At 41.3% G+C, this 23,452-nt stretch overlaps 1 protein-coding gene across 1 annotated transcript in view; it reads right to left on the bottom strand.

The window, feature by feature from the left end:
* The window catches only part of LOC126457798 (DNA topoisomerase 3-alpha), a 197,141-nt gene that overhangs the window by 118,692 nt on the left and 54,997 nt on the right, over positions 1–23,452 (bottom strand). Inside the window, exons 6-7 of the mRNA XM_050094395.1 lie at positions 11,123–11,298; positions 6,087–6,267 (exon numbers count right to left, since the gene is read on the bottom strand). Coding sequence (XP_049950352.1) covers positions 6,087–6,267; positions 11,123–11,298 — 357 coding nt within the window. The remainder of the gene's footprint in view (positions 1–6,086; positions 6,268–11,122; positions 11,299–23,452) is intronic.

Here is a 23,452-nt window from a genome sequence, read left to right as displayed (position 1 = left end):
CAGTCTGGCTCCACAACCACGTATGGGGGATGGTTCATTACGCAAGAGGAAATAATGAAGACAGGGAGGGGTGGAAGGAAGAGTGCCAAACCGCAGTCGACTCCTTGATTGTGTGGGGTTTATTACTGTGAACAGCAGCACACCAGATGTCATTCCACTTTTGGGCAAAGAGAGATCAGACATAGATCCGCGTGTCTGCAGCTGGAATCATGAAAGATAATGGGGGTAAGTACCTGTTTCTCTAGCCAAAAGGTCAGCCAGTTCATTCACTGGGATGCCCACATGACACGGGACCCAGAGAAAGACAATTGAGCAGGTGGCACGGCCAAGGGTGAAGAGAAGGTCATGGACAGCAGACACCAAAGGCTGACAAGAGTAGCATCAGTCGATAGCCTGCAGGCTGCTCATTGAGTCAGTACACAATAAAACTCTGTGGAGAGAGGCCTGAGAAACAAAATGGAGGGTTCTGTGAATGGCTAGGAACTCTGCTGTGAACAAACTACATGATCTCAGCAATAAATGGTGTTCTAAGCCAGTAGGAGACATGAAAGTGTATCCCGCCCTATCTATCATCTTAGAACCATCATTGTAGAAGATGGTGGCACCCTGGAACTCTGCAAGGATGGCATGTCCAAGATGCTGGAAAACTATAAAGGTGACAGAGACCTTAGGACCCTGGAATAGGTTGGTCCTAATCAGTGGTCCAGGCACCATCCAAGGGGGGTGTGGGAGGAAATACATGGGGCGCATTGCAGAGCGTGGAGATGGCAATCCCAACAGAGAGAAGTGAGACGCATCCAAACCAGTGATCCCACCTATGGGCGGTTATCAGGAGGGAGGCGTCCCTCGTTTACAAAGGGAACAGGGTACACGGGATGGTCAGGAAAAGTGACTGCGTAAGAAACCAGGAGCTGGCTCCATCATATTTGTAGGGGGGAGGGGGGGAATCCCTGCTTCTGCATGGAGGCTGTCAATGGGACTAGTGCGAAAGGCACCAGTAGCTAGGTGCACCCCTCAATGGTGAACAGGGTCAAGTAGTTTCAGAGTGGAAGGAGCCACTGAGACATAAACCTGACTACCATAATCTAGTCTGGACAAAACCAGAGCAAGATAAAGATGGAGAAGCGTGGCATGGTCTGCACCCCAAGATGTGTGGGCCAGTAGGCAGAGAGTATTAAGCTTCCACTTGCATGTAGTCTTTAGGTGGCAAGTACGGGGCAGCCACATCAGTCCCAAGAAATGGGACTGTGCTACAATATCAAGGAGCTGGTCACCTAAATAAAGTTCTGGATTGGGGTGTACTGTGCGTCGATGACAAAAATGCAGAACCTGCATTTTGGAGGGACAAAACTGGAAGCCATGGGAGAGAGCCCACACAGAGGCCTGTTGGATGACACCTTGGAGCTGGAGCTCAGCAGATGCTACAGAGTGTGAGCTGCACTATATGCAAAAATCATCAACGTACAAGGCTTGTGTAACCACAGCCCCAACAGAGGTTACAAGCCCATTGATGACTATGAGGAAGAGTGTGACACTTAAGACAGAACCCTGTGGGATACTGTTCTTCTGAACCTGAGGGGTGCTGAGTGAAGTGGCGACTTGAACCCAGAAGAGCTGGTGGGATAAAAACTCACAGATAAACATTGGAAGGGGGCTGCAAAAGCCCCAGTCGTGGAGGGTAACTAAAATGTGATGGTGCCAAGCCATGTCATATGCCTTATGTAGGTCAAAGAAGACTGTGACAAGGTGCCATCGGTTAGTAAACGTCTATTGGATTGCTGCTTCCAATCTGGGTAAATGGTCAGTTCGAGATCATCCTTCCCAGAAGCCACACTGATTGAGGGACAAATGGCCCTGAGATTCGAGTACCCAACATAATCTGAAGCTAACCATCCTCTCAAGCAGTTTATAAAGTATGTTCATCAGTCTAATCAGGTGGTAGCTGTTGAGAAACATTGGGTTCTTCCCGTGCTAAATGATGAAGGGATAACTATACTGCCTCGCAATTGCAATGGGTAAGCACCCGTGAGCCAAATGTGATTGAAGACCTTGAGGAGATGTTGCATCTGGGTAATGTCCACATGTTGGATCAGCCAGTAGTTGTGGAATCCAGGCCTGGGGTCATGTCATGTGAAGAGGTAAGAGTCTGCAAGAATTTCCATTCAGTGATGGGTTCATTATAGGGTTTAGCATGGTGCGGGTTGAAACAGAGGGGGTCTGTTCAACTCATCGTTTCTGCCAGAGAAAGGCAAAGAGATACGACGAGGATGCCGATGCCGTCGCAAAGTGTGTCATGAGATGTTCTGCAAGGACCAATGGATCAGTGCACAAAGCACCTTGGAGGTTAAAAGTTGACTGTCGCCAGTGGCACAGAACACTAAGGAGCTTGGACCAAACCTGCGATGAAGAGGCATACGTCCCCAAAAAGGAAACATAGCACTCCCAGCATTTCTTTTTACTCTGCTTAATAAGGTAATGAGTCTTAACACAGAGATGCTTAAAAACGAGGAGGTTGGTCTGCGAAGTGTGCCGTTTAAACTGCTGCAGCGCCCGTTGGCAGTCCTGGATAGCGACTGCTATGTCCTTGGTCCACCATGTTACTGATCGACAATGAGGGGGACCTGTGTATAGGGGGGACAGCAGTGCCAGCAGCATGAAGAATAGTTGCAGAGACACCCTGCATGACCATATCAATTCAATTCGAGAGGAGGTGTCGAAGTGCACAGTAGACATATATAAAGGGCAATTGGGCATCCGGAATGTCCAATGTGAGAGCCTGTCTGCCTGCCGGCAGCAGGCGAATGATAGAATCACAGGGAATTGGTCATCATGGGGTGACCAATGTAGGGAAGCCACCAGAGCAGAGGAGGAAATTGTGGGATTGACAGCAGCAAAGCTGCCATGAGTGGCATTGAAGTGGATAGGGGAACCGTCATTGAGGAGACAAAAATCAAAATCTGTAATAAGTTGGCCAGTTAGGAGACCCCTACCCATTGAAATGGCACTCCCCACAGGGGGTGGTGGGCACTGAAGTCCCCAAGGAAGAGAAATGGGGGCAAGAGTTACTATATGAAGGTAGACAGTTGATCATAAGGAAGTGGCCTACCTGGAGGGAGGTAGACAATGCAAACTGTGATTGCTGGAATCATTTGCACTCTAACCACTATTGCTTCTAATGACATCTGAGCAAACCAAAGTGCAGACCTTTCCAGGTGCTACCCCGGGGCTGATATGTTTCTCACAGAATGCCCAACAATCACGAAACCTTGAAGAGTGGCCATCATGGAAGTGATTTTCTTGAAGAGCAAGAAAAAATTCAGAAAAGGAGGGAAAAAGGTGCTCTATTTCAAGTAAGTGACGATAGTATCTGTTGCAATTCCATTGGATTATCATGTGGCGAGAGTCCAGGTTAGGCATAAAGAAGCCGAGAGGGGGTCAAGTCACTCAGACAGTGGTCGTCACTAACAAGGATGGGGTGACATTTATAAATAATATGTCAGACTCAGGTTGCAAGGGAGGAGATGGCACCTCCGGAGGTACCGGGTGGGACTTGTCCTGGGGTTTATGTTTCTTCTTCTTCTTCTTCTCTTTTGGAGGTGCAGGAGAGCAGGGCACAGAGGGGGTACAGGCATCTGCAAGATCCGGAACTGAAAGAGAGTGAGTGACCTTGGGCCACACAGATGATGCATCTCATGAGCAAGTTGTGGTAGTAGGCTTTCGGTCTGAGAGACACTGGGGAAAGGTGTCCCATGAGGGAGCCCCATCACTGGCAGGTGCTGAAGAGTGAGAAGCACTTCTTTCGCAAGACAGGGGGAGAAGTTCCCAGAGGAGAGGTCGGGGGAGCTGCAGGGGTGAGGGAGGGGAGAGGGGGATGGGGCTGGGGCACGAAAGAGGTAGGAGGGGGAAAGGATGTAACACAGACAAAAGTTGAAGAAAGTGACACAGGATGGAGTCTCTCATATTTTTGGCAAACCTCAGCATAAGACAGTTGATCCAGGGACTTGTATTTTTTGGATCTTCTTTGTTCACTTGTAAGCTGGGCAATCTGGTGTGCGAGGCGAGTGGCAGTCATTACAATTGACACACACACCTGGTGGAACACAGGGGTTTCCCCTCATGGAGTGGGTGTCCACAGTCACCAACACAGAGGGTCTGCCGTATAGTGGGAAGACATATGCCCAAAATACTAACACCGATAGCACCTCATTGGTGGTGGGACATACAGCTTCATGTCACATTTGTAGCACATAACCTTGACCTTACCTGCGAGGGTATCCCCTCGAAAGCCAGAATAAATGGTGTGGTTGTCTTTGCGACCCTTCTGCACACGTCGAACAAAATGAATGCCGTGTTACTCCATGTCAGGCCGGAGTTCCTCATCAGTTTGCAGGATGCGGTCCACATGAAAAATAACTTCTTGGACCATACTCAGAGATTGGTGAGGGGTAATAGACACCAGGACATTGCCAAGATGGTCACAAGCATGAAGGGCTGTAGACTGGGCAGCAGAAGCAGCTTTGATCAACAGGGCGTTTGATGATATCTTACAGAGAGACTACACTTCAGCAAACTTGTCCTCGATATTCTCCACAAAAAACAATGGCTTTGTGGCAGTGAATGTGTCCTCATCTGTCCTAGTACAGATGAGATAGCAGGGAAAATGTTTCATCCCAAGATGGAGAGCCTGGCCACCTTCCAGGGTGTAGCCTGGAAAGGGAAGGCTGCTCGGTCATACAAACCAGCATTCAATGATCCTTCACCATTCAAAGAAGCAGCAGTTTGAGAACAGCCAGATTTTTGCAGTTTGATATGCTTCACGCATCAAGCATCCTCTCTGATACCACCCACTCAGATCAGGGGCTCTCCCCATGGGCGCCACCTGGCACAGTGGCCATTGCTGGGAGTTCCGATGCTCCAGGAAGACAAGCAACCACTCCATGGCATACATGGGGAGGGGACGGCTCAGGAACATACACGGGGAGGGAACAGCTCATGTATCAGCAGTGTGATCCCAGTGATGTCAGAGGGCTCGCCAGATGGGTATATAACAGCACCATCTCACAGACTGGTTACACATGCTGGTGACCAAGTAGAGTGGAGGGGGGCTATAGTGGGGAAGGAAGAGGGGAGAGGAATCCACATCATAGACGCTAGGGAGGGAGTGCTTCCCCAAATGACTCATAATATAAAAGAAAATTTAGAAGTGGAGGTCAAACCTCAAGAAGGGACCTAAACACCAAAGAGGATGAAATAGAATTGGCAGGATGATTAAAATTGCAAGCAATACAGGGAAAAAAGATGGATAGCCAGTTCGATATAAATCAGAACACCAAGAGAAGGAGAGGAAGGGGTAATGAGGGATGTGCAAGGATAGGGAGGGATGGGCAGGGTGAAGGAAATGCAGTCACAGAAGGAAGAATGGGTGCAATAGCTCAGGGACCCGTGTGCGCCATGCACGAACTAAAAAAAGAACCATTAGCCCCCTGGGGGGCTGGTTGCCATTGTATAACCATGTTATCTGAGGCACATAAATCATATGAAGATATCAATTCATAAAGCTACCCTACTAATTTCAGACTTAAAATGCTGCTCCTTTAGGTTTTTAAATGTGAGATCTGAGATTCCTTTGGTGTAAACAATGTTCAAATAATTTACACGTGACATCACTTGTCAACAATGTCACCCAGCTTGATTTGTGTGAGTTACCTGAGGTTTTAAAATGTTTTACCAACAATACCATCTACTAGTTACAAACAGTACAAAAGAAAAGTGGTTTTCATATGAATAAAGCATTTTGTATATTTATGTATGAAATTGAAATGCAGACAAGAAAGCTAATTAGAAGCACAATATAAGTGGAAGATATGAAATGCAGAAAAATGAAAATAGATAGGGGAAATTATTTCCCTGGCACCTGCTCTAAAGTAAAATTAAAGGTACATCATTTGAGAATGTTCACACTTCATGAAAGAACATAAGACAAACAGCAATTGCATCAGTGAGGTGTTGCTATAAACTATGCCATAGTTGCTGTAAGCACTAACTTGGAGAAGACAATGGAGATCAAATATCAGAAAAGGCATTACCTCCCCAGCGAGCATCTTCAGTCTGTTGTTCAACTATACTTCGTAAATTCATCTCACGTGGAAAAATGTTTGTTTCAGTTCGAGGATAGCTAATGAAACCTTGGGTATACAGTTTCTCAGCAATTTTCATAGTATCACGAGCATTGAGTTTCAGTTTGCGAGATGCAAGCTTCTCAAGTTCCTAGAACAAGACAAACACGAACAACCAACATTACAAGTTCTTAAAACAAATGAACAGCTGAATACAAATATATTATATTTTAATTTGTTTCATTCAGGACATTGTAATCCCCCCCCCCCCCCCCGATTCCAAAATAAATATGTCATTTCAATGCATCTCATTTGAAATTATAAATATTACAAATGTATTACACATATAACTATTAGACATCAAACAGGTGAGTTGACTGTCATATGTCACTCATCAAATCTATTCCTATTTCAAAATTATTATATGAGGGCAATCAGAAAGTTTCCATTTGAGAGTGTTGTTTCAGCATATGTGTAGTGTAGTGCAACTCTCATACAGGTACAAACGCACTGACAGGTGGGCAAGGGATTAGTGTGGCATTCATATCTTTCCGATGTGCATGTGGTAAATACGGAAATGTGAACTGTGGCGACCTTATTATCAAATGCATTCAAACAGGACCAAAGTGCTGTTATTCTTTTCTTGGCTGCCAAAGAACAAACACTGGTAGACATCCATCAGAGAATGTAGAATATGCATGGGACAGCATGTCGGTCAAAAACGACCATGGTGGAAAGATGCAGCAAATTCCATGCTGCTCGAAAATCGACACAAGACACTGGTTGATCTGGCTGGCCATCCTTACTCAAGTGGAGAAACACTCGAGCACCTACCCTATAGTCCTGAGCTCTCCCCATGTGATTATCATGCTTTCGTCCCTTAAAAAAGGCCATGAAGGGTCAACGATTCCTGTTGCACAAGGATGTGTAGCAGGCAGTTATGGACCATGCAGCAGGACACTGCGTTTTACCCAACAGGTATCTTCAACCTGGTATGTCAGCAGGACGATTACCTCAATGCTTATGGCAATTTTGCCTGATTAGCACACCGACTCTGTATTGTATGGCCTTCAAACAAAAACTTTTTGATTGTCTCTTATATTATTGTTGTTGTTATTAATATTATAATAGTTTCAGTAGGAGCTAGTTTATTATTAAAACTAACAGTAATTCATAAGAGAATGTCATTAGATGTTACAAGAGTCATACTTTGTATTTAATGCAGTGACTGTAAAGTACACCATGTGTCAGATGGTTGAAGTAGTGTGGGGTGTTAAGCAATCTGCTTGTTATACAAAAATACCTCTAAAACTGCAAATGTGTTTGTTACATTCCAAGACGTATCACTGAAATCTGGCTCAAAAATTCTTTATTTATTTTGAAAATCTGTATTTCACTTTAATTACTGCCCTCCTTTGTACCAAAACCATGCCTCATACTTAACTGAATTTCTCTTTGTTCCACAACAATTCTCTCTCATTTCACCTCAAGGTGTAATTTACTTTCAATAAACTATATATTCATCCACAAACTGTACATTAAGAACATGACAAGACTCATTCCCAGTGGTTGCAAGATCACGTGTCTTGTGTTATGCATTCTGAGGTAGGTTTCATACCTATGACAAACACTGTCAATGTGACCCTATGCTCTCTGTTATAAAGATAAGGCTCCACCCATGCACAAGAGATCCCACTGACAACACAAAACATCAATTCACCAAGTAGAATTTTGAGCTCCACAAAATCCAAGGATTTTGCAAGGCCATTAAATACACCAAATGGGTAATTTCCCTTGTTCAGTTCTGAAAGGACTTCATTTATGATGTTATGTATCGCATATCTGCAAAAAAATCCTTTACAAAAGCTGAGATGAGAGGCAGTTACAAGGTTCTGCCCAGATAAATGAGTCAGTCTGCATTCTATCATAGGCAACTTACTGAAAAACTTTTGGAAAGACTGGAAGGAGTAACATGAGCCTGTAGAGTGAGACACCTTGCTCACCTCCAGTTTTATAGATTGGTGTTGCTACAGGATATTTTAAACAGCCAGAAAATGTATCTGAGTGGCTGATTACAAAGATAACTTAAGAGTAGTTTTATCAAGTCAGTATAAGATCACCAAGACAGCTCAAGGGCAGTCCTACCATGTCATAAGAAGATTTTAATACTACGTTACATACAAACATCAGCATTCCCAGTGAAATTATTTGTTTTTAGTGGACTGATGAATGTTACAATCTTATTACAGGTTATGTTATTGAAACAAATCTCTATTGGTGGTGCAAGCAAATGATTTGAATGGCAGAGCTCTTTCGTGCCACTTGGTTTCATATGGATACTATTTATGTTTGTTTCTTGTTTCGTATTGTTCCAAACTGTTTTGTCTTATTCTTAGAGTGTTTTATTGTCTGCTCAGCTTTTATAATACATAATAAGGATTTTACAGTAATGGTTGTGATGGAATTTGAATTCTTGGCTACAGCTTGTTCTCAGAATTAGATCTCTTCCTTGCACAATATACTTTAATGTTAGAGTCCTTGCCCATGTTCAATTTTAAGCACCGCTGGAACATTTTTAACAGAGTTAAATATCCATCTACACTACCTGCTTTATAAAACTCTTCCCACTGTTTGTAGTATAACATGGATTATTCATGAGTATAACCTATGTCCCACTGTGGATATTCACACTGGCAAAAGATGGCCATCCATCTTATAAACATTTTATGTAGTGTATACAATCCACTGTGTGCACACCAATCTGTGATTTGTGCTGATTGTATGTACCTGTTTTGTAACATAGTAGGCACAAAGTGTGGCATAGTGAGCACAACGGCACTTGCTGGATGTGGGTGTTTATGCCTTGATGACGCCCCTTGAAGTTGTCATGAACACACATACACACACTGGAGATAACACAGCATGTTCTTTCCATAATTTATCTCTAAAACCTGCAATCAAGTTGCTGTTTATGATTCCATAAGACAATATTTTTATTTTATGATCTACATCTACTTCTACATGGATATTCCACAAACCCAATTAAGTTCCTGGCAGTGGGTTCATCGAACCACCTTCACAATAATTCTCTATTATTCCAAACTCAAACACTATGTGAAAAAAGTGTATACCTATACATTTCTGTGCGATCTCTGATTTCTCTTATTTTATTATGATGGTCGTTTCTCCCAATGAAGTTTGGCGTCAACAAAATATTTTCACATTTGGAAGAGAAAGTTGGTGATTGAAATTTCATGACAAGATTCCGCCGCAGCGAAAAATACCATTGTTTTAATTATGTACACCCCAAATCTGGTATCATGTCAGTAATATTATCTCCCTTACTTCGCAATAATACCAAATTTGCTGCTCTTCTTTGAACTTTCTCAATGTACTCCATTAACCCTATCTGGAAAGGATTCCAGACTGCATAGCATTACTTTAGAAGAGGACAGACAAGTGTCAGTATATCAGTAGCTGGTCAGTGTATCTTATTTTTAACATCTGATCATCATAGTCAGATAAACTATTGATTGTTAGTTTTACATCTAAATCACGGAGAGTAGTTAGATCTAAAAACAATTTGTCAACAGCTGTTGCACTTCACACTTTGATTCTCGTAGGTAATTTTACAGTGGCAAATAACGCAAGCTGTACAACAGCACTAAGTTTTCTTGACAAGTACCAAAGAAACAAGATAACTAAGGGCTCTGAAACATGAATTGTTGGAATGTCCAGACGGTTCATTAAATTTGGTACCCTCTGACATTCCATCTACTTGGCTACACCAAAACCCATACATCACTGAAGTTTTCTCTCATCTCTGATTTTTCCACATATCCACTAATCCTATATCCCAACTAACAGAAGGAGCAGTTGAGGAGAACATGGTTGGAGAAAAAGGAGTGGAAAAGATTAATGGCCAACAGATCACCAGCTGAATCATCTTGTTACACTTAATGGATTAACTCAAATATTTAGTCTCTCAAAATCTTTATTAGTTGAATACTGACAGTTTTTTTGCAATAGCCAATTATGCCCCCAACATTCCAGCACATTATATTTTGATACAAACTAGATTGTGATGGGCACTGTAAATCTCAACCTACATTCTTTTTTTTTTATGTTAGATTTTTTTGCCCTCCTGATTTGATGCAGGCTGCATAAATGATAGAAGAAATCATCATTATTATTAGCAAAATTTCTGTATACTGAGACGACATCCAAAGCAGCAGCTCTGTGGGATTCAGGATTACTAAAATATAAGTGCTAAAACCACTCTAAGTTTCTCATGTAACATAAAAAGGAAACAGAAATATTCAACAATGCATAGTCACTTGTTATAAGATATGTTGTAGCTATTAAACAACATGGGTAGAACTGGTCAACAAGGGCTATAAAATAAATATTGTGATTGGTTAGAAAATGTAACAAATAATTTTTAACCTTAGAATCGGAGGGAAATAGTTTTGATGCACCATTTACCACTATAGAAGTGTTATTATGCAGAGGTGGTAATAGTGGAAAAGTGACCCACTGCACTACAAGAAAACACCACTCCACAGGGGAATTAAATGTTGCTGCTCAGTGGCAACAACGGAATCATCATTATACTACACCACAAAAACTAGAGGAAATTTATGGTTTACCTTTCCATCATCAAATAACTCAGTACAAATTTATAAGAACATTGTCCAGATGATGGTGATGGTGAAGGTCATGATAAGTAAGTATAACAGTCGTTAAACTTCTGACCCATCAGAAACATTTTTAGAAAAATGTTGATACCCTACAGAAAGCAATATACATTTTGGACATAAGCAGTTCTTTATATCAATCTTTTTCCATGTAAACAACACTAAATACTATCAACGATGTTGTTTCTGATGAACAATTTTATAAAGAAAGTTAACTTTCCAATGACTTGGTCTTCAAAATACAATGCCCTGATGCTCATTCCTGAACACCCTCAAGTGTTTAATAATCAGTAGTAATTATTTCCTCACCACTGTGTCAAGGGGTAATGGCCTCCATTTGCTCTTTGGTTTACTCTGGACACTTTCCACGGTTGCTGTAGGGTTTTCCATGCACACTTCATACAGCACTTGGCATGCAAGCTGGTCAAAAAGACGCACTCGTTTCCATGTGAACACCACTGTCAGTTCTTCTATTGTGTGAGATACTGAAACATAGAAATGTTACTCTACAAATAAAATTAAAACCAGCACTAGAGTACAGAAAAATTTGGGAAAAGATTTGCTATATAAAGGACTAACTCAACAATATCTTTAAGATTACATTAGATTCAGGTTTCGTTCCACAGACCCAAAAGTAAGAAGATTCTCATGGGTGTGGAACATGTCAGAAATACATAGAACATTAAACAATGGAAAATTCAGGATGGAATGTAACAATACCAGAGAAGGAAAGTTGCTACTCACCATATCGTGGAGATGCTGAGTCGCAACAGGCACAATAAAAAGATTCACACAATTAAAGCCTTCGGCTATTAAGGCCTTTGTCGGCAGTCCACACACACACACACACACACACACACACACACACACACACACACACACACACATAAACGCAACTTGCACATTCACCTGCAGTCTCAGAGAGCTGAGACCACGCTGCGAACAGCAGCACCAATGCATGATGGGAGTGGCGACTGGGTGGGGGTAAGGAGGAGGCTGGGGCAAGGAGGGGGAGGGATAGTATGGTGGGAGAGGCAGACAGTCAAGTGTTGCAGTTTAGATGGAGGGCAGGAGAGAAGGTGCGGAGGGGGGAAGGGGGTAGGTAGTAGAAAGGAGAGAAATAAAAGAAATTAAACGACTGGGAGTGGCGGTGAAATGACAGCTGTGTAGTGCCCACTGTCCTCACCCATCCAGCCCCCTACCTGTTCCCATTCCAGCACTACACAGCCGTCATTTCACCGCCACACCCAGTCGTTTAATTTCTTTTATTTCTCTCCTTTCTACTACCTACCCCCTTCCCCCCTCCGCACCTTCTCTCCTGCCCTCCGTCTAAACTGCAACACTTGACTGTCTGCCTCTCCCACCATACTATCCCTCCCCCTCTCCGCCCAAGCCTCCTCCTTACCCCCGCCCAGTCGCCACTCCCATCATGCACTGGTGCTGCTGTTCACAGTGTGGTCTCTCTGAGACTGCAGATGTGTTTGCAAGTTGCATTTCTGTGTGTGTGTGTGTGTGTGTGTGTGTGTGTGTGTGTGTGTGTGTGTGTGTGTGTGTGTCTACTGCTGACAAAGGCCTTAATGGCCGAAAGCTTTAATTGTGTGAGTCTTTTTATTGTGCCTATCGTGACTTGTGGTCTTGAAGAGAAAGCAGAAAGATGGAAGGAGTATATAGAGGGTCTATACAAGGGCGATGTACTTGAGGACAATATTATGGAAATGGAAGAGGATGTAGATGAAGATGAAATGGGAGATACGATACTGCGGGAAGAGTTTGACAGAGCACTGACAGACCTGAGTCGAAACAAGGCCCCGGGAGCACACAACATTCCGTTAGAACTACTGACGGCCTTGGGAGAGCCAGCCCTGACAAAACTCTACCATCTGGTGAGTAAGATGTACGAGACAGGCGAAATACCCTCAGACTTCAAGGAGAATATAATAATTCAAATCCCAAAGAAAGCAGGTGTCGACAGATGTGAAAATTACCGAACTATCAGTTTAATAAGTCATGGCTGCAAAATACTAACGCGAATTATTTACAGACGAATGGAAAAACTGGTAGATGCCGACCTCGGGGAAGATCAGTTTGGATTCCGTAGAAATGTTGGAACACGTGAGGCAATACTGACCTTACGACTTATCTTAGAAGAAAGATTAAGGAAAGGCAAACCTACGTTTCTAGCATTTGTAGACTTAGAGAAAGCTTTTGACAATGTTGACTGGAATACTCTCTTTCAAATTCTAAATGTGGCAGGGGTAAAATACAGGGAGCGAAAGGCTATTTACAATTTGTACAGAAACCAGATGGCAGTTATAAGAGTCGAGGGACATGAAAGGGAAGCAGGGGTTGGGAAGGGAGTAAGACAGGGTTGTAGCCTCTCCCCAATGTTATTCAATCTGTATATTGAGCAAGCAGTAAAGGAAACAAAAGAAAAATTTGGAGTAGCTATTAAAATCCAGGGAGAAGAAATAAAAACTTTGAGGTTCGCCGATGACATTGTAATTCTGTCAGAGACAGCAAAGGACCTGGAAGAGCAGTTGAATGGAATGGACAGTGTCTTGAAAGGAGGATATAAGATAAACATCAACAAAAGCAAAACGAGGATAATGGAATGTAGTCGAATTAAGTCGGGTGATGCTGAGGGAATTAGATTAGGAAATGAGACACTTAAAGTAGTAAAGGAGTTTTGCTATTTGGGGAGCAAAATAACTGATGATGGTCGAAATAGAGAGGATATAAAATGTAGACTGGCAATGGCAAGGAAAGCATTTCTGAAGAAGAGAAATTTGTTACCATCGAGTATAGATTTCGTTTCTGGAACTATTTGTATGGAGTGTAGCCATGTATGGAAGTGAAACATTGACAATAAGTAGTTTGGACAAGAAGAGAATAGAAGCTTTTGAAATGTGATGCAACAGAAGAATGTTGAAGATTAGGTGGGTAGATCACGTAACTAATGAGGAGGTATTGAATAGGATTGGGGAGAAGAGAAGTTTGTGGCACAACTTGACTAGAAAAAGGGATCGGTTGGTAGGACATGTTCTGAGGCATCAAGGGATCACAAATTTAGCATTGGAGGGCAGCGTGGAGGGTAAAAATCGTAGAGGGAGACCAAGAGATGAATACACTAAGCAGATTCAGAAGGACGTAGGCTGCAGTAGGTACTGGGAGATGAAGGAGCTTGCACAGGATAGAGTAGCATGGAGAGCTGCATCACCACAACAACAACAATCGCGACTCAGCATCTCCGATACATAGAACATTTTAATATAATACTCAGTTCCCTGATCATCTGTCAGGAGATCGTCAAAACATGTGAATACATTACAGTAAACTGGAACTGCTAATGTTTACAGAATTAACACATTCTCAGAATGAAACATGGAGTTATGCACTTTTAATAAAATTATCATGCACAAAATGCCTAGTCTCGACTGTTGTAACCAAGTGCTGTCGAATCTGAAATCTCACATTTTTACTTAAGCTGGTCCAACAGTCCCCATTAAAATATTCATCTACAGAGTAGAAAGAATTGCCCACCAAAAAGTCTTTCAACTCTGCTTAAGCTGTGCTTCTCCTGAAACCAAGTTTTTAATTGTTGCTGGCAATCTATTGAAAACATGTGTTCCTGAATATTGGACCCATTTTTGGACCAACATACATGAATTAGGTCTTTATGTGGATTGTTCTTACTTTTAGTATTGATACCATGTATTGAGCTATTGATTGGAAATAGAGACATACTATTTGCAACAGATTTAATTAAGGATATATATATATATAATAATATATATAATATATATATATATAATAGAGGGAAACATTCCACATGGGAAAAATATATCTAAAAACACAGATGATGTGACTTACCGAATGAAAGTGCTGGCAGGTCGATAGACACACAAACATACACACGAAATTCTAACTTTCGCAACCAATAGTTGCTTCGTCAGGAAAGAGGGAAGGAGAGGGAAAGACGAAAGGATGTGGGTTTTAAGGGAGAGGGTAAGCAGTCATTCCAATCCCGGGAGCGGAAAGACTTACCTTAGGGGGAAAAAAGGACGGGTATACACTCGCGCGCCCACACACACACACACACACACACACACACACACACACACACACACACACACACACACACACACACAGATATATATATATATATATATATATATCTGTGTGTGTGTGTGTGTGTGTGTGTGTGTGTGTGTGTGTGTGTGGATGGATATGTGTGTGTGTGCGAGTGTATACCCGTCCTGTTTTCCCCCTAAGGTAAGTCTTTCCGTTCCCGGGATTGGAATGACTCCTTACCCTCTCCCTTAAAACCCACATCCTTTCGTCTTTCCCTCTCCTTCTCTCTTTCCTGACGAAGCAACCATTGGTTGCGAAAGCTAGAATTTCGTGTGTATGTTTGTGTGTCTATCGACCTGCCTGCACTTTTGTTCGGTAAGTCACATCATCTGTGTTTTTATATATACAGGGCTATTACAAATGATTGAAGAGATTTCATAAATTCACTGTAGCTCCATTCATTGACATATGGTCACGACACACTACAGATACGTAGAAAAACTCATAAAGTTTTGTTCGGCTGAAGCCGCACTTCAGGTTTCTGCCGCCAGAGCGCTCGAGAGCACAGTGAGACAAAATGGCTATAGGAGCCGAGAAAGCGTATGTCGTGCTTGAAATGCACTCACATCAGTCAGTCATAACAGTGGAACGACACTTCAGGACGAAGTTCAACAAAGATCCACCAACTGCTAACTCTATTCGGCGATGGTATGCGCAGTTTAAAGCTTCTGGATGCCTCTGTAAGGGGAAATCAATGGGTCGGCCTGCAGTGAGCGAAGAAACGGTTGAACGCGTGCCGGCAAGTTTCACGCGTAGCCCGCAGAAGTCGATGAATAAAGCAAGCAGGGAGCTAAACGTACCACAGCCGACGGTTTGGAAAATCTTACGGAAAAGGCTAAAGCAGAAGCTTTACCGTTTACAATTGCTACAAGCCCTGACACCCGATGACGAAGTCAAACGCTTTGAATCTTTGGCGCGGTTGCAACAGCTCATGGAAGAGGATGCGTTCAGTGCGAAACTTGTTTTCAGTGATGAAGCAACATTTTTTCTTAATGGTGAAGTGAACAGACACAATGTGCGAATCTGGGCGGTAGAGAATCCTCACGAATTCGTGCAGCAAATTCGCAATTCACCAAAAGTTAACGTGTTTTGTGCAATCTCACGGTTTAAAGTTTACGGCCCCTTTTTCTTCTGCGAAAAAAACGTTGCAGGACACGTGTATGTGGACATGCTGGAAAATTGGCTCATGCCACAACTGGAGACCGACAGCGCCGACTTCATCTTTCAACAGGATGGTGCTCCACCGCACTTCCATCATGATGTTTGGCATTTCTTAAACAGGAGATTGGAAAACCGATGGATCGGTCGTGGTGGAGATCATGATCAGCAATTCATGTCATGGCCTCCACGCTCTCCCGACTTAACCCCATGCGATTTCTTTCTGTGGGGTTATGTGAAAGACTCAGTGTTTAAACCTCCTCTACAAAGAAACATGCCAGAACTGCGAGCTCGCATCAACGATGCTTTCGAACTTATTGATGGGGACATGCTGCGCCAAGTGTGGGAGGATCTTGATTATCGGCTTGAAGTCTGCCGAATCATTAAAGGGGCACATATCGAACATTTGTGAATGCCTAAAAAAACTTTTTGAGTTTTTGTATGTGTGTGCAAAGCATTGTGAAAATATCTCAAATAATAAACTTATTGTAGAGCTGTGAAATCGCTTCAATCATTTGTAATAACCCTGTATATATATATATATAAAAACAAAGATGATGTGACTTACCAAATGAAAGTGCTGGCAGGTCGACAGACACACAAACATACACACAAAATTCAAGCTTTCGCAACAAACTGTTGCCTCATCAGGAAAGAGGGAAGGAGAGGGAAAGACGAAAGGATGTGGGTTTTAAGGGAGAGGGTAAGGAGTCATTCCAATCCCGGGAGCGGAAAGACTTACCTTAGGGGGAAAAAAGGACAGGTATACACTCGCACACACACACACACACACACACACACACACACACACACACACACACACACACACACAGATATATATATGTGTGTGTGTGTGTGTGTGTGTGTGTGTGTGTGTGTGTGTGTGTGTGTGTGTGTGTGCGCGCGCGCGTGCGAGTGTATATCCATCCTTTTTTCCCCCTAAGGTAAGTCTTTCCGCTCCCGAGATTGGAAAATATATATATATATATATATATATATATATATATATATATATATATATATAGAGAGAGAGAGAGAGAGAGAGAGAGAGAGAGAGAGAGTTGTATTCCAAGAAATTTAACATTGTCAGCCTCTTCTACCTGCATGTCTTCATATGTTATACACCCGCTGGGAAGAAATCTCTTACAGGTTCTGGACGGCATATAATGGGCCTTTTCAAAGTTTAAGGACAGTGAATTAGGTTTAAACCAATTATTAATGTCAGGGAAAACTTTATTAACAGCAATTTCTAAACCTGTACTTCACTTGCTATTTATGCAATGTTCGCATCATCGCAAACAAAACAAACTTAGCACCTGGCAATGAAACAGACAAGATGTCATTAATGTACATAATAAAAAGCAATGGACCCAAGATGGAACATTGAGGAACACCACATGTAATTAATTCCCAGTCAGGTGAAGACTGACTTCTTACTCCAGAGGTATTTCATGAATGCACCCTTTTTTTCCTATTAGTTACGTAATAATCGAACCATTTTGCAGCCCTGCCAGTGACACCATAATTTTCTAATTTAATTAAGATTCATATAATCAAAGGCTTTTCACAAGTCACAGAAAATGCCAATACCCTCTAAATTGTTATCTAATGAATTAAGTACATGGTATGTGTAAACAGCGTTCTATATATCTGAACCCTTAAGGAACCCAAACTGTGACTTGGACAATATATTATTTGCAGTCAGAAGATGCTTGAACTAAACACTTTCAACTATTTTTGAAAAATTCAGCAAAAGTGAAATTGTTCGATAGTTTGGTGGTGTCTCTTTATCCCCCTTCTTGTTAAGAGGTTTAACTTCACAGCATATTTTAGCCAGTCTGGAAATGTTCTGCTGATAGGAAATTGATTACACAAACAACTTATAATAGAACTCAAATCACATGAGCACACCTTGATTAACTTTGTTGATTGTTATCATAACTACTAGACTACTTTGGTTTTAAGGATTTTACGATGATATTTTATCTTTGGGAGAAGTGAGTGTCATTTCCATTTTGTTGAAGTTATTTGTAGAGACTGGTCTCAAATATCCCACTGCACTTTTTACTGAACCTGATAACCCTAAGCTGTCAGTACCAGAAACAAAGTACCTGTTTAAGAGATTCGCAACATTACATATACTTATTACCAATGCCTCATTTGTTTTTAGAGCTATCTGTTCCTCTTCCTTTCTGGCCCCAATTGTCTCTGTCTTCATTATATCCAATACAGTTTTTATTTTGTTACCTAATGTAATTATCTTTTTCTCATAATAAAGCTCATTAGATTTATGGATTACTTGCTTCAACATTTTGTAGTATTCTTTGTAATGCATTACAATGCTAACATCAGAGCTGATCCTAGAAAGTAGATACAGTTTTCTTTTTGTCGCACATATCTTTATTCCTTGTGTAATCCATGATGTATTTTTAGACTTCTGTTTCATTTGAGTTACCTTTAGCGGAAAAAAATTTTCAAATGAGGAAATATGTCTTTAAGCAATCTCCTAAAATTCTCAATTTTTGATGTTATCTTCCTGTACTAAGATTTAATATTCTGTACTCAGATTTAATAAATATCCATACAAGTTTCAACATTTAACTTAAGATGTTGCATGTCATGATCACGTAGTCCATTTATATTGGCTTTGTGACATGACTTTTTCCTTAGATTTGTCTATGAAGATATATCAATAGCAGTCTTGGAGCATTTACACGCCCTAGTTGCAAAGTTCACAGTAGCACTTAAATTGGATGACAGTGTTATTGATTGGAACAATTGTGTGATACAGCTTTTCAATAAATCCATATTAAAAACATGAGCAACCACTATTTCCTTTTTTTTTTTTAAGTCTTGCTATGGAATACAACTTGTGTTGTACAAGCTTCTAAGTGCTGCTCTGAGCACAATTTATTAATATCAATATTTCTGAAGTTAAAACAGTTTCTAAAAAATGTGACAACTCTTCCTTTATCCATATTTTCTCTACAGAAGTAAGAGGCTAACTTAAATCCTATAACATATGACATATCTATACTAGTGGTCACATGACGTTCAGAGAGGCAGATTATATCAACTGGTTTGCTCAACTCTAATTCTTCAATGCAACTCTTTAAGCTTACCTCTCAGTCCTCGGATATTCTGATGCAATGAGGATAACTAATTTTGTGCTTTGGCTGAATTACAACTGGAAGAACTTAATTTTCCTGACAATTTCTGGACATCTTCAGTTTCAATTGGGGCTATGTGCATGAACTGTGTACTTAAAATTTGCTTTGTGGCTGCCTGTTTTATCAATGTGAATGTCATTTTCAACAGGGCTCTGAACATCTTTTGTTTTTGCCTTTCCTAACCTAAAAAACTGCTGTTCTGTCACTTGTAACCACAAGTACTTTACCACATGTGATAGTGCCCCACCTTAAGTTATTTATATTAGCCCAGACAGGGCGGACATTAGCACAGACAATGCCTAATATACGCTCACCTACTGATAGAGTCAACAGGAATCACACCAAAATGAGACCCCATACCTTCATTCCACATCTGCTTTGACTCTCCCAACAGAAGAGTTTAAAAGAGGCCAGTTATGGCACCTCACAACAGGCACAGCCCAACATCAATATGTATCGTTGCTGAGGCTATCTTTACCAAGTCACCTTCAATTGAATAATTAGGGTCCTATCTATGCTGTTGCCTGTCCCACCCACTGTCACCACAGTGTCTTCCTTTGTGAAGTCTTTGCGAAGTGAACCTACATCATATATCAGATGACCCACACTTGTAGTACTTTTTTTTTTTTTTTTTAAAAAAAAAAAAAAAAACTTGTGGCCTGGTAATCTAACCCTAATTCATCCTGTACCATGTAAACAACCTAATAAGAAAACTTTCTTTTTCTTCATAACTTTTGCTGAGTTCTTATTTCTCAAACACTTTTTGAAAGTTTGTTGTGTCCTGTCTACTCCCACATCTATTTAACTTTTTAATCTAGCAACTCTGAAACAACTAAAAGAATAACACAACAACCATTCCACTCATTTATAAAAAGAAGATACTGCTCACATCACGTTCATTTGTTTATTTACAGTGCAGAAAAGGCGCCAAACCCCTCTCTATTAACTAGTGAGACATTCTTTACATTTTGTTCTTTCATTCATAATAGTGCATGTTTTGTAAGAGATCTTGTACTCAATATGAAATACAATAAATAGAAACAATTATGGCAGGAATAGTATAAACATAAATACAGGCAATAGCAGGGAAAGAAATATACTTTATATTTGCTTGTGAGAAGTAGAATAAGAAAGATATTTTACAAATAGGTGGATTTAGACTTGAACCATGGCAGAAAGTACTTGGAAGAGGAGGAGGAGGAGGAGGAGGAGTAGGAGTATGAGGAGGGGAGGAGGGGGGGGGGGCGGAGAGAAGAGGTAGGTGAGTGACTACAAAAGAATTATAATTGAAAAAGACGTGAGTGTGTGGTTCACTGATTCTGGATAAAAGTCACCATCATTGTAAACTTTCCAGGGAGAATTTATGATTATGAGAAAAGGAAGTGCATCAGTTTTTTTCTTAAAATGTTACAGAGCACAATACTGCATTTATAATCCAGGGAGATTGTTCCACACGGTGGAGTTTGAGAATGTTTTTGTTTTACGGCTGGTATACTAAAGAAGAGAGATTTTGTGTTGCCATTATGATCAGATGATAGGTGCTTGATCTCTGAAGCAAAATAATTTGTGTCTGCACAATGACAAGCAGATGAGGTACACAAACATACAGCACTCCTGAAACTTTCCTTCTCACAACCAGCCTAACTGGTCATAGGAGGAACTGACATGGTCAAGTAGATAGCATCCACTCCTAGTAAGGGGAAGAAACACAGATCTTTCACTACACATGCTGTTTTGGATTACCACATGCTGTTTTGGATTACATTACACTAGTGGCTGTGGTAGAAACAAAGACTGACCAAATACTTCACATTTTGTGGAAAAATGTTCTGAATGTTTTGAAGAGCAAAGATGCAAGCAGAAGTCTTTTTGAGCTTGGCAACGAGGTTTTCTGTCAACTTGAATGACTCATGCATGCACAGTGACAGATGGTCTGAAACGGGTTCAGTCGAGTACATAGTTCTAATTTTCATCCACCAGAGTACAATAGCAGACAGAGACATTCAAGAAACAGGTCAAGAGAATGTTTTTGTAAATTGTTCTGTTTATTTCTTGAAGGCTTTTTTGTTTATTTATGATTGTACAGTTTTGTCCTACCCCCATGAAACATGGACCTTGCCGTTGGTGGGGAGGCTTGCGTGCCTCAGTGATACAGATGGCCATACCATAGGTGCAACCACAACGGAGGGGTATCTGTTGAGAGGCCAGACAAACGTGTGGTTCCTGAAGAGGGGCAGCAGCCTTTTCAGTAGTTGCAAGGGCAACAGTCTGGATGATTGACTGATCTGGCCTTGTAACACTAACCAAAACAGCCCTGCTGTGCTGGTACTGCGAACGGCTGAAAGCAAGGGGAAACTACAGGCATAATTTTTCCCGAGGGCATGCAGCTTTACTGTATGGTTAAATGATGATGGCGTCCTCTTGGGTAAAATATTCCGGAGGTAAAATAGTCCCCCATTCGGATCTCCGGGCTCGGGAGGACGTCGTTATCAGGAGAAAGAAAACTGGCGTTCTACGGATCGGAGCGTGGAATGTCAGATCCTTTAATTGGGCAGGTAGGTTAGAAAATTTAAAAAGGGAAATGGATAAGTTGAAGTTAGTTATAGTGGGAATTAGTGAAGTTCGGTGGCAGGAGGAACAAGACTTTTGGTCAGGTGAATACAGGGTTATAAATACAAAATCAAATAGGGGTAATGCAGGAGTAGGTTTAATAATGAATAAAAAATAGGAGTGCGGGTAAGCTACTACCAACAGCATAGTGAACGCATTATTGTGGCCAAGATAGACACGAAGCCCATGCCTACTACAGTAGTACAAGTTTATATGCCAACTAGCTCTGCAGATGATGAAGAAATTGATGAAATGTATGATGAGATAAAAGAAATTATTCAGGTAGTGAAGGGAGACGAAAATTTAATAGACATGGGTGACTGGAATTCGAGAGTAGGAAAAGGGAGAGAAGGAAACATAGTGGGTGAATATGGATTTGGGGAGAGAAATGAAAACAGGAAGCCGTCTGGTAGAATTTTGCACAGAGCATAACTTAATCATAGCTAACACTTAGTTGAAGAATCATAAAAGAAGGTTGTATACATGGAAGAATCCTGGAGATACTAGAAGGTATGAGATAGATTATATAATGGTAAGACAGAGATTTAGGAACCAGGTTTTAAATTGTAAGACATTTCCAGGGGCAGATGTGGACTCTGACCACAATCTATTGGTTATGAACTGTAGATTAAAACTGACAAAACTGCAAAAAGGTGGGAATTTAAGGAGATGGGACCTGGATAAACTGACTAAACCAGAGGTTGTACAGAGTTTCAGGGAGAGCATATGGGAACAATTGACAGGAATGGGGGAAAGAAATACAGTAGAAGAAGAATGGGTAGCTCTGAGGGATGTAGTAGTGAAGGCAGCACAGGATCGAGTAGGTAAAAAGACGAGGGCTAGTAGAAATCCATGGGTAACAGAAGAAATATTGAACTTAATTGATGAAAGGAGAAAATATAAAAACGCAGTAAATGAAGCAAGCAAAAGGGAATACAAACGTCTCAAAAATGAGAACGACAGGAAGTGCAAAATGGCTAAGCAGGGATGGATAGAGGACAAATGTAAGGATGTAGAGGCTTATCTCACTAGGGGTAAGATAGATACTGCCTACAGGAAAACTAAAGAGACCTTTGGAGAAAAGAGAACCACTTGTATGAATATCAAGAGCTCAGATGGAAACCCAGTTCTAAGCAAAGAAGGGAAAGCAGAAAGGTGGAAGAAGTATATAGAGGGTCTACACAAGGGTGATGTACTTGAGGACAATATTATGGAAATGGAAGAGGATGTAGATGAAGATGAAATGGGAGATATGATACTGCGAGAAGAGTTTGACAGAGCACTGAAACACCTGAGTCGAAACAAGGCCCCGGGAGCACACAACATTCCATTGGAACTACTGATGGCCTTGGGAGAGCCAGTCCTGACAAAACTCTACTATCTGGTGAGCAAGATGTACGAGACAGGCGAAATACCCTCAGACTTCAAGAAGAATATAATAATTCCAATCCCAAAGAAAGCAGGTGTAGACAGATGTGAAAATTACCAAACTATCATTTTAATAAGTCACAGCTGCAAAATACTAATGCGAATTCTTTACAGACGAATGGAAAAACTGGTAGAAGCCAAC

This window comes from Schistocerca serialis, chromosome 2, assembly GCF_023864345.2.
Source record: "Schistocerca serialis cubense isolate TAMUIC-IGC-003099 chromosome 2, iqSchSeri2.2, whole genome shotgun sequence".
Lineage (NCBI taxonomy): Eukaryota > Metazoa > Arthropoda > Insecta > Orthoptera > Acrididae > Schistocerca > Schistocerca serialis.
Note: the sequence above shows the minus strand (reverse complement) of the source record. Positions and strands in the feature narration are given on the sequence as shown.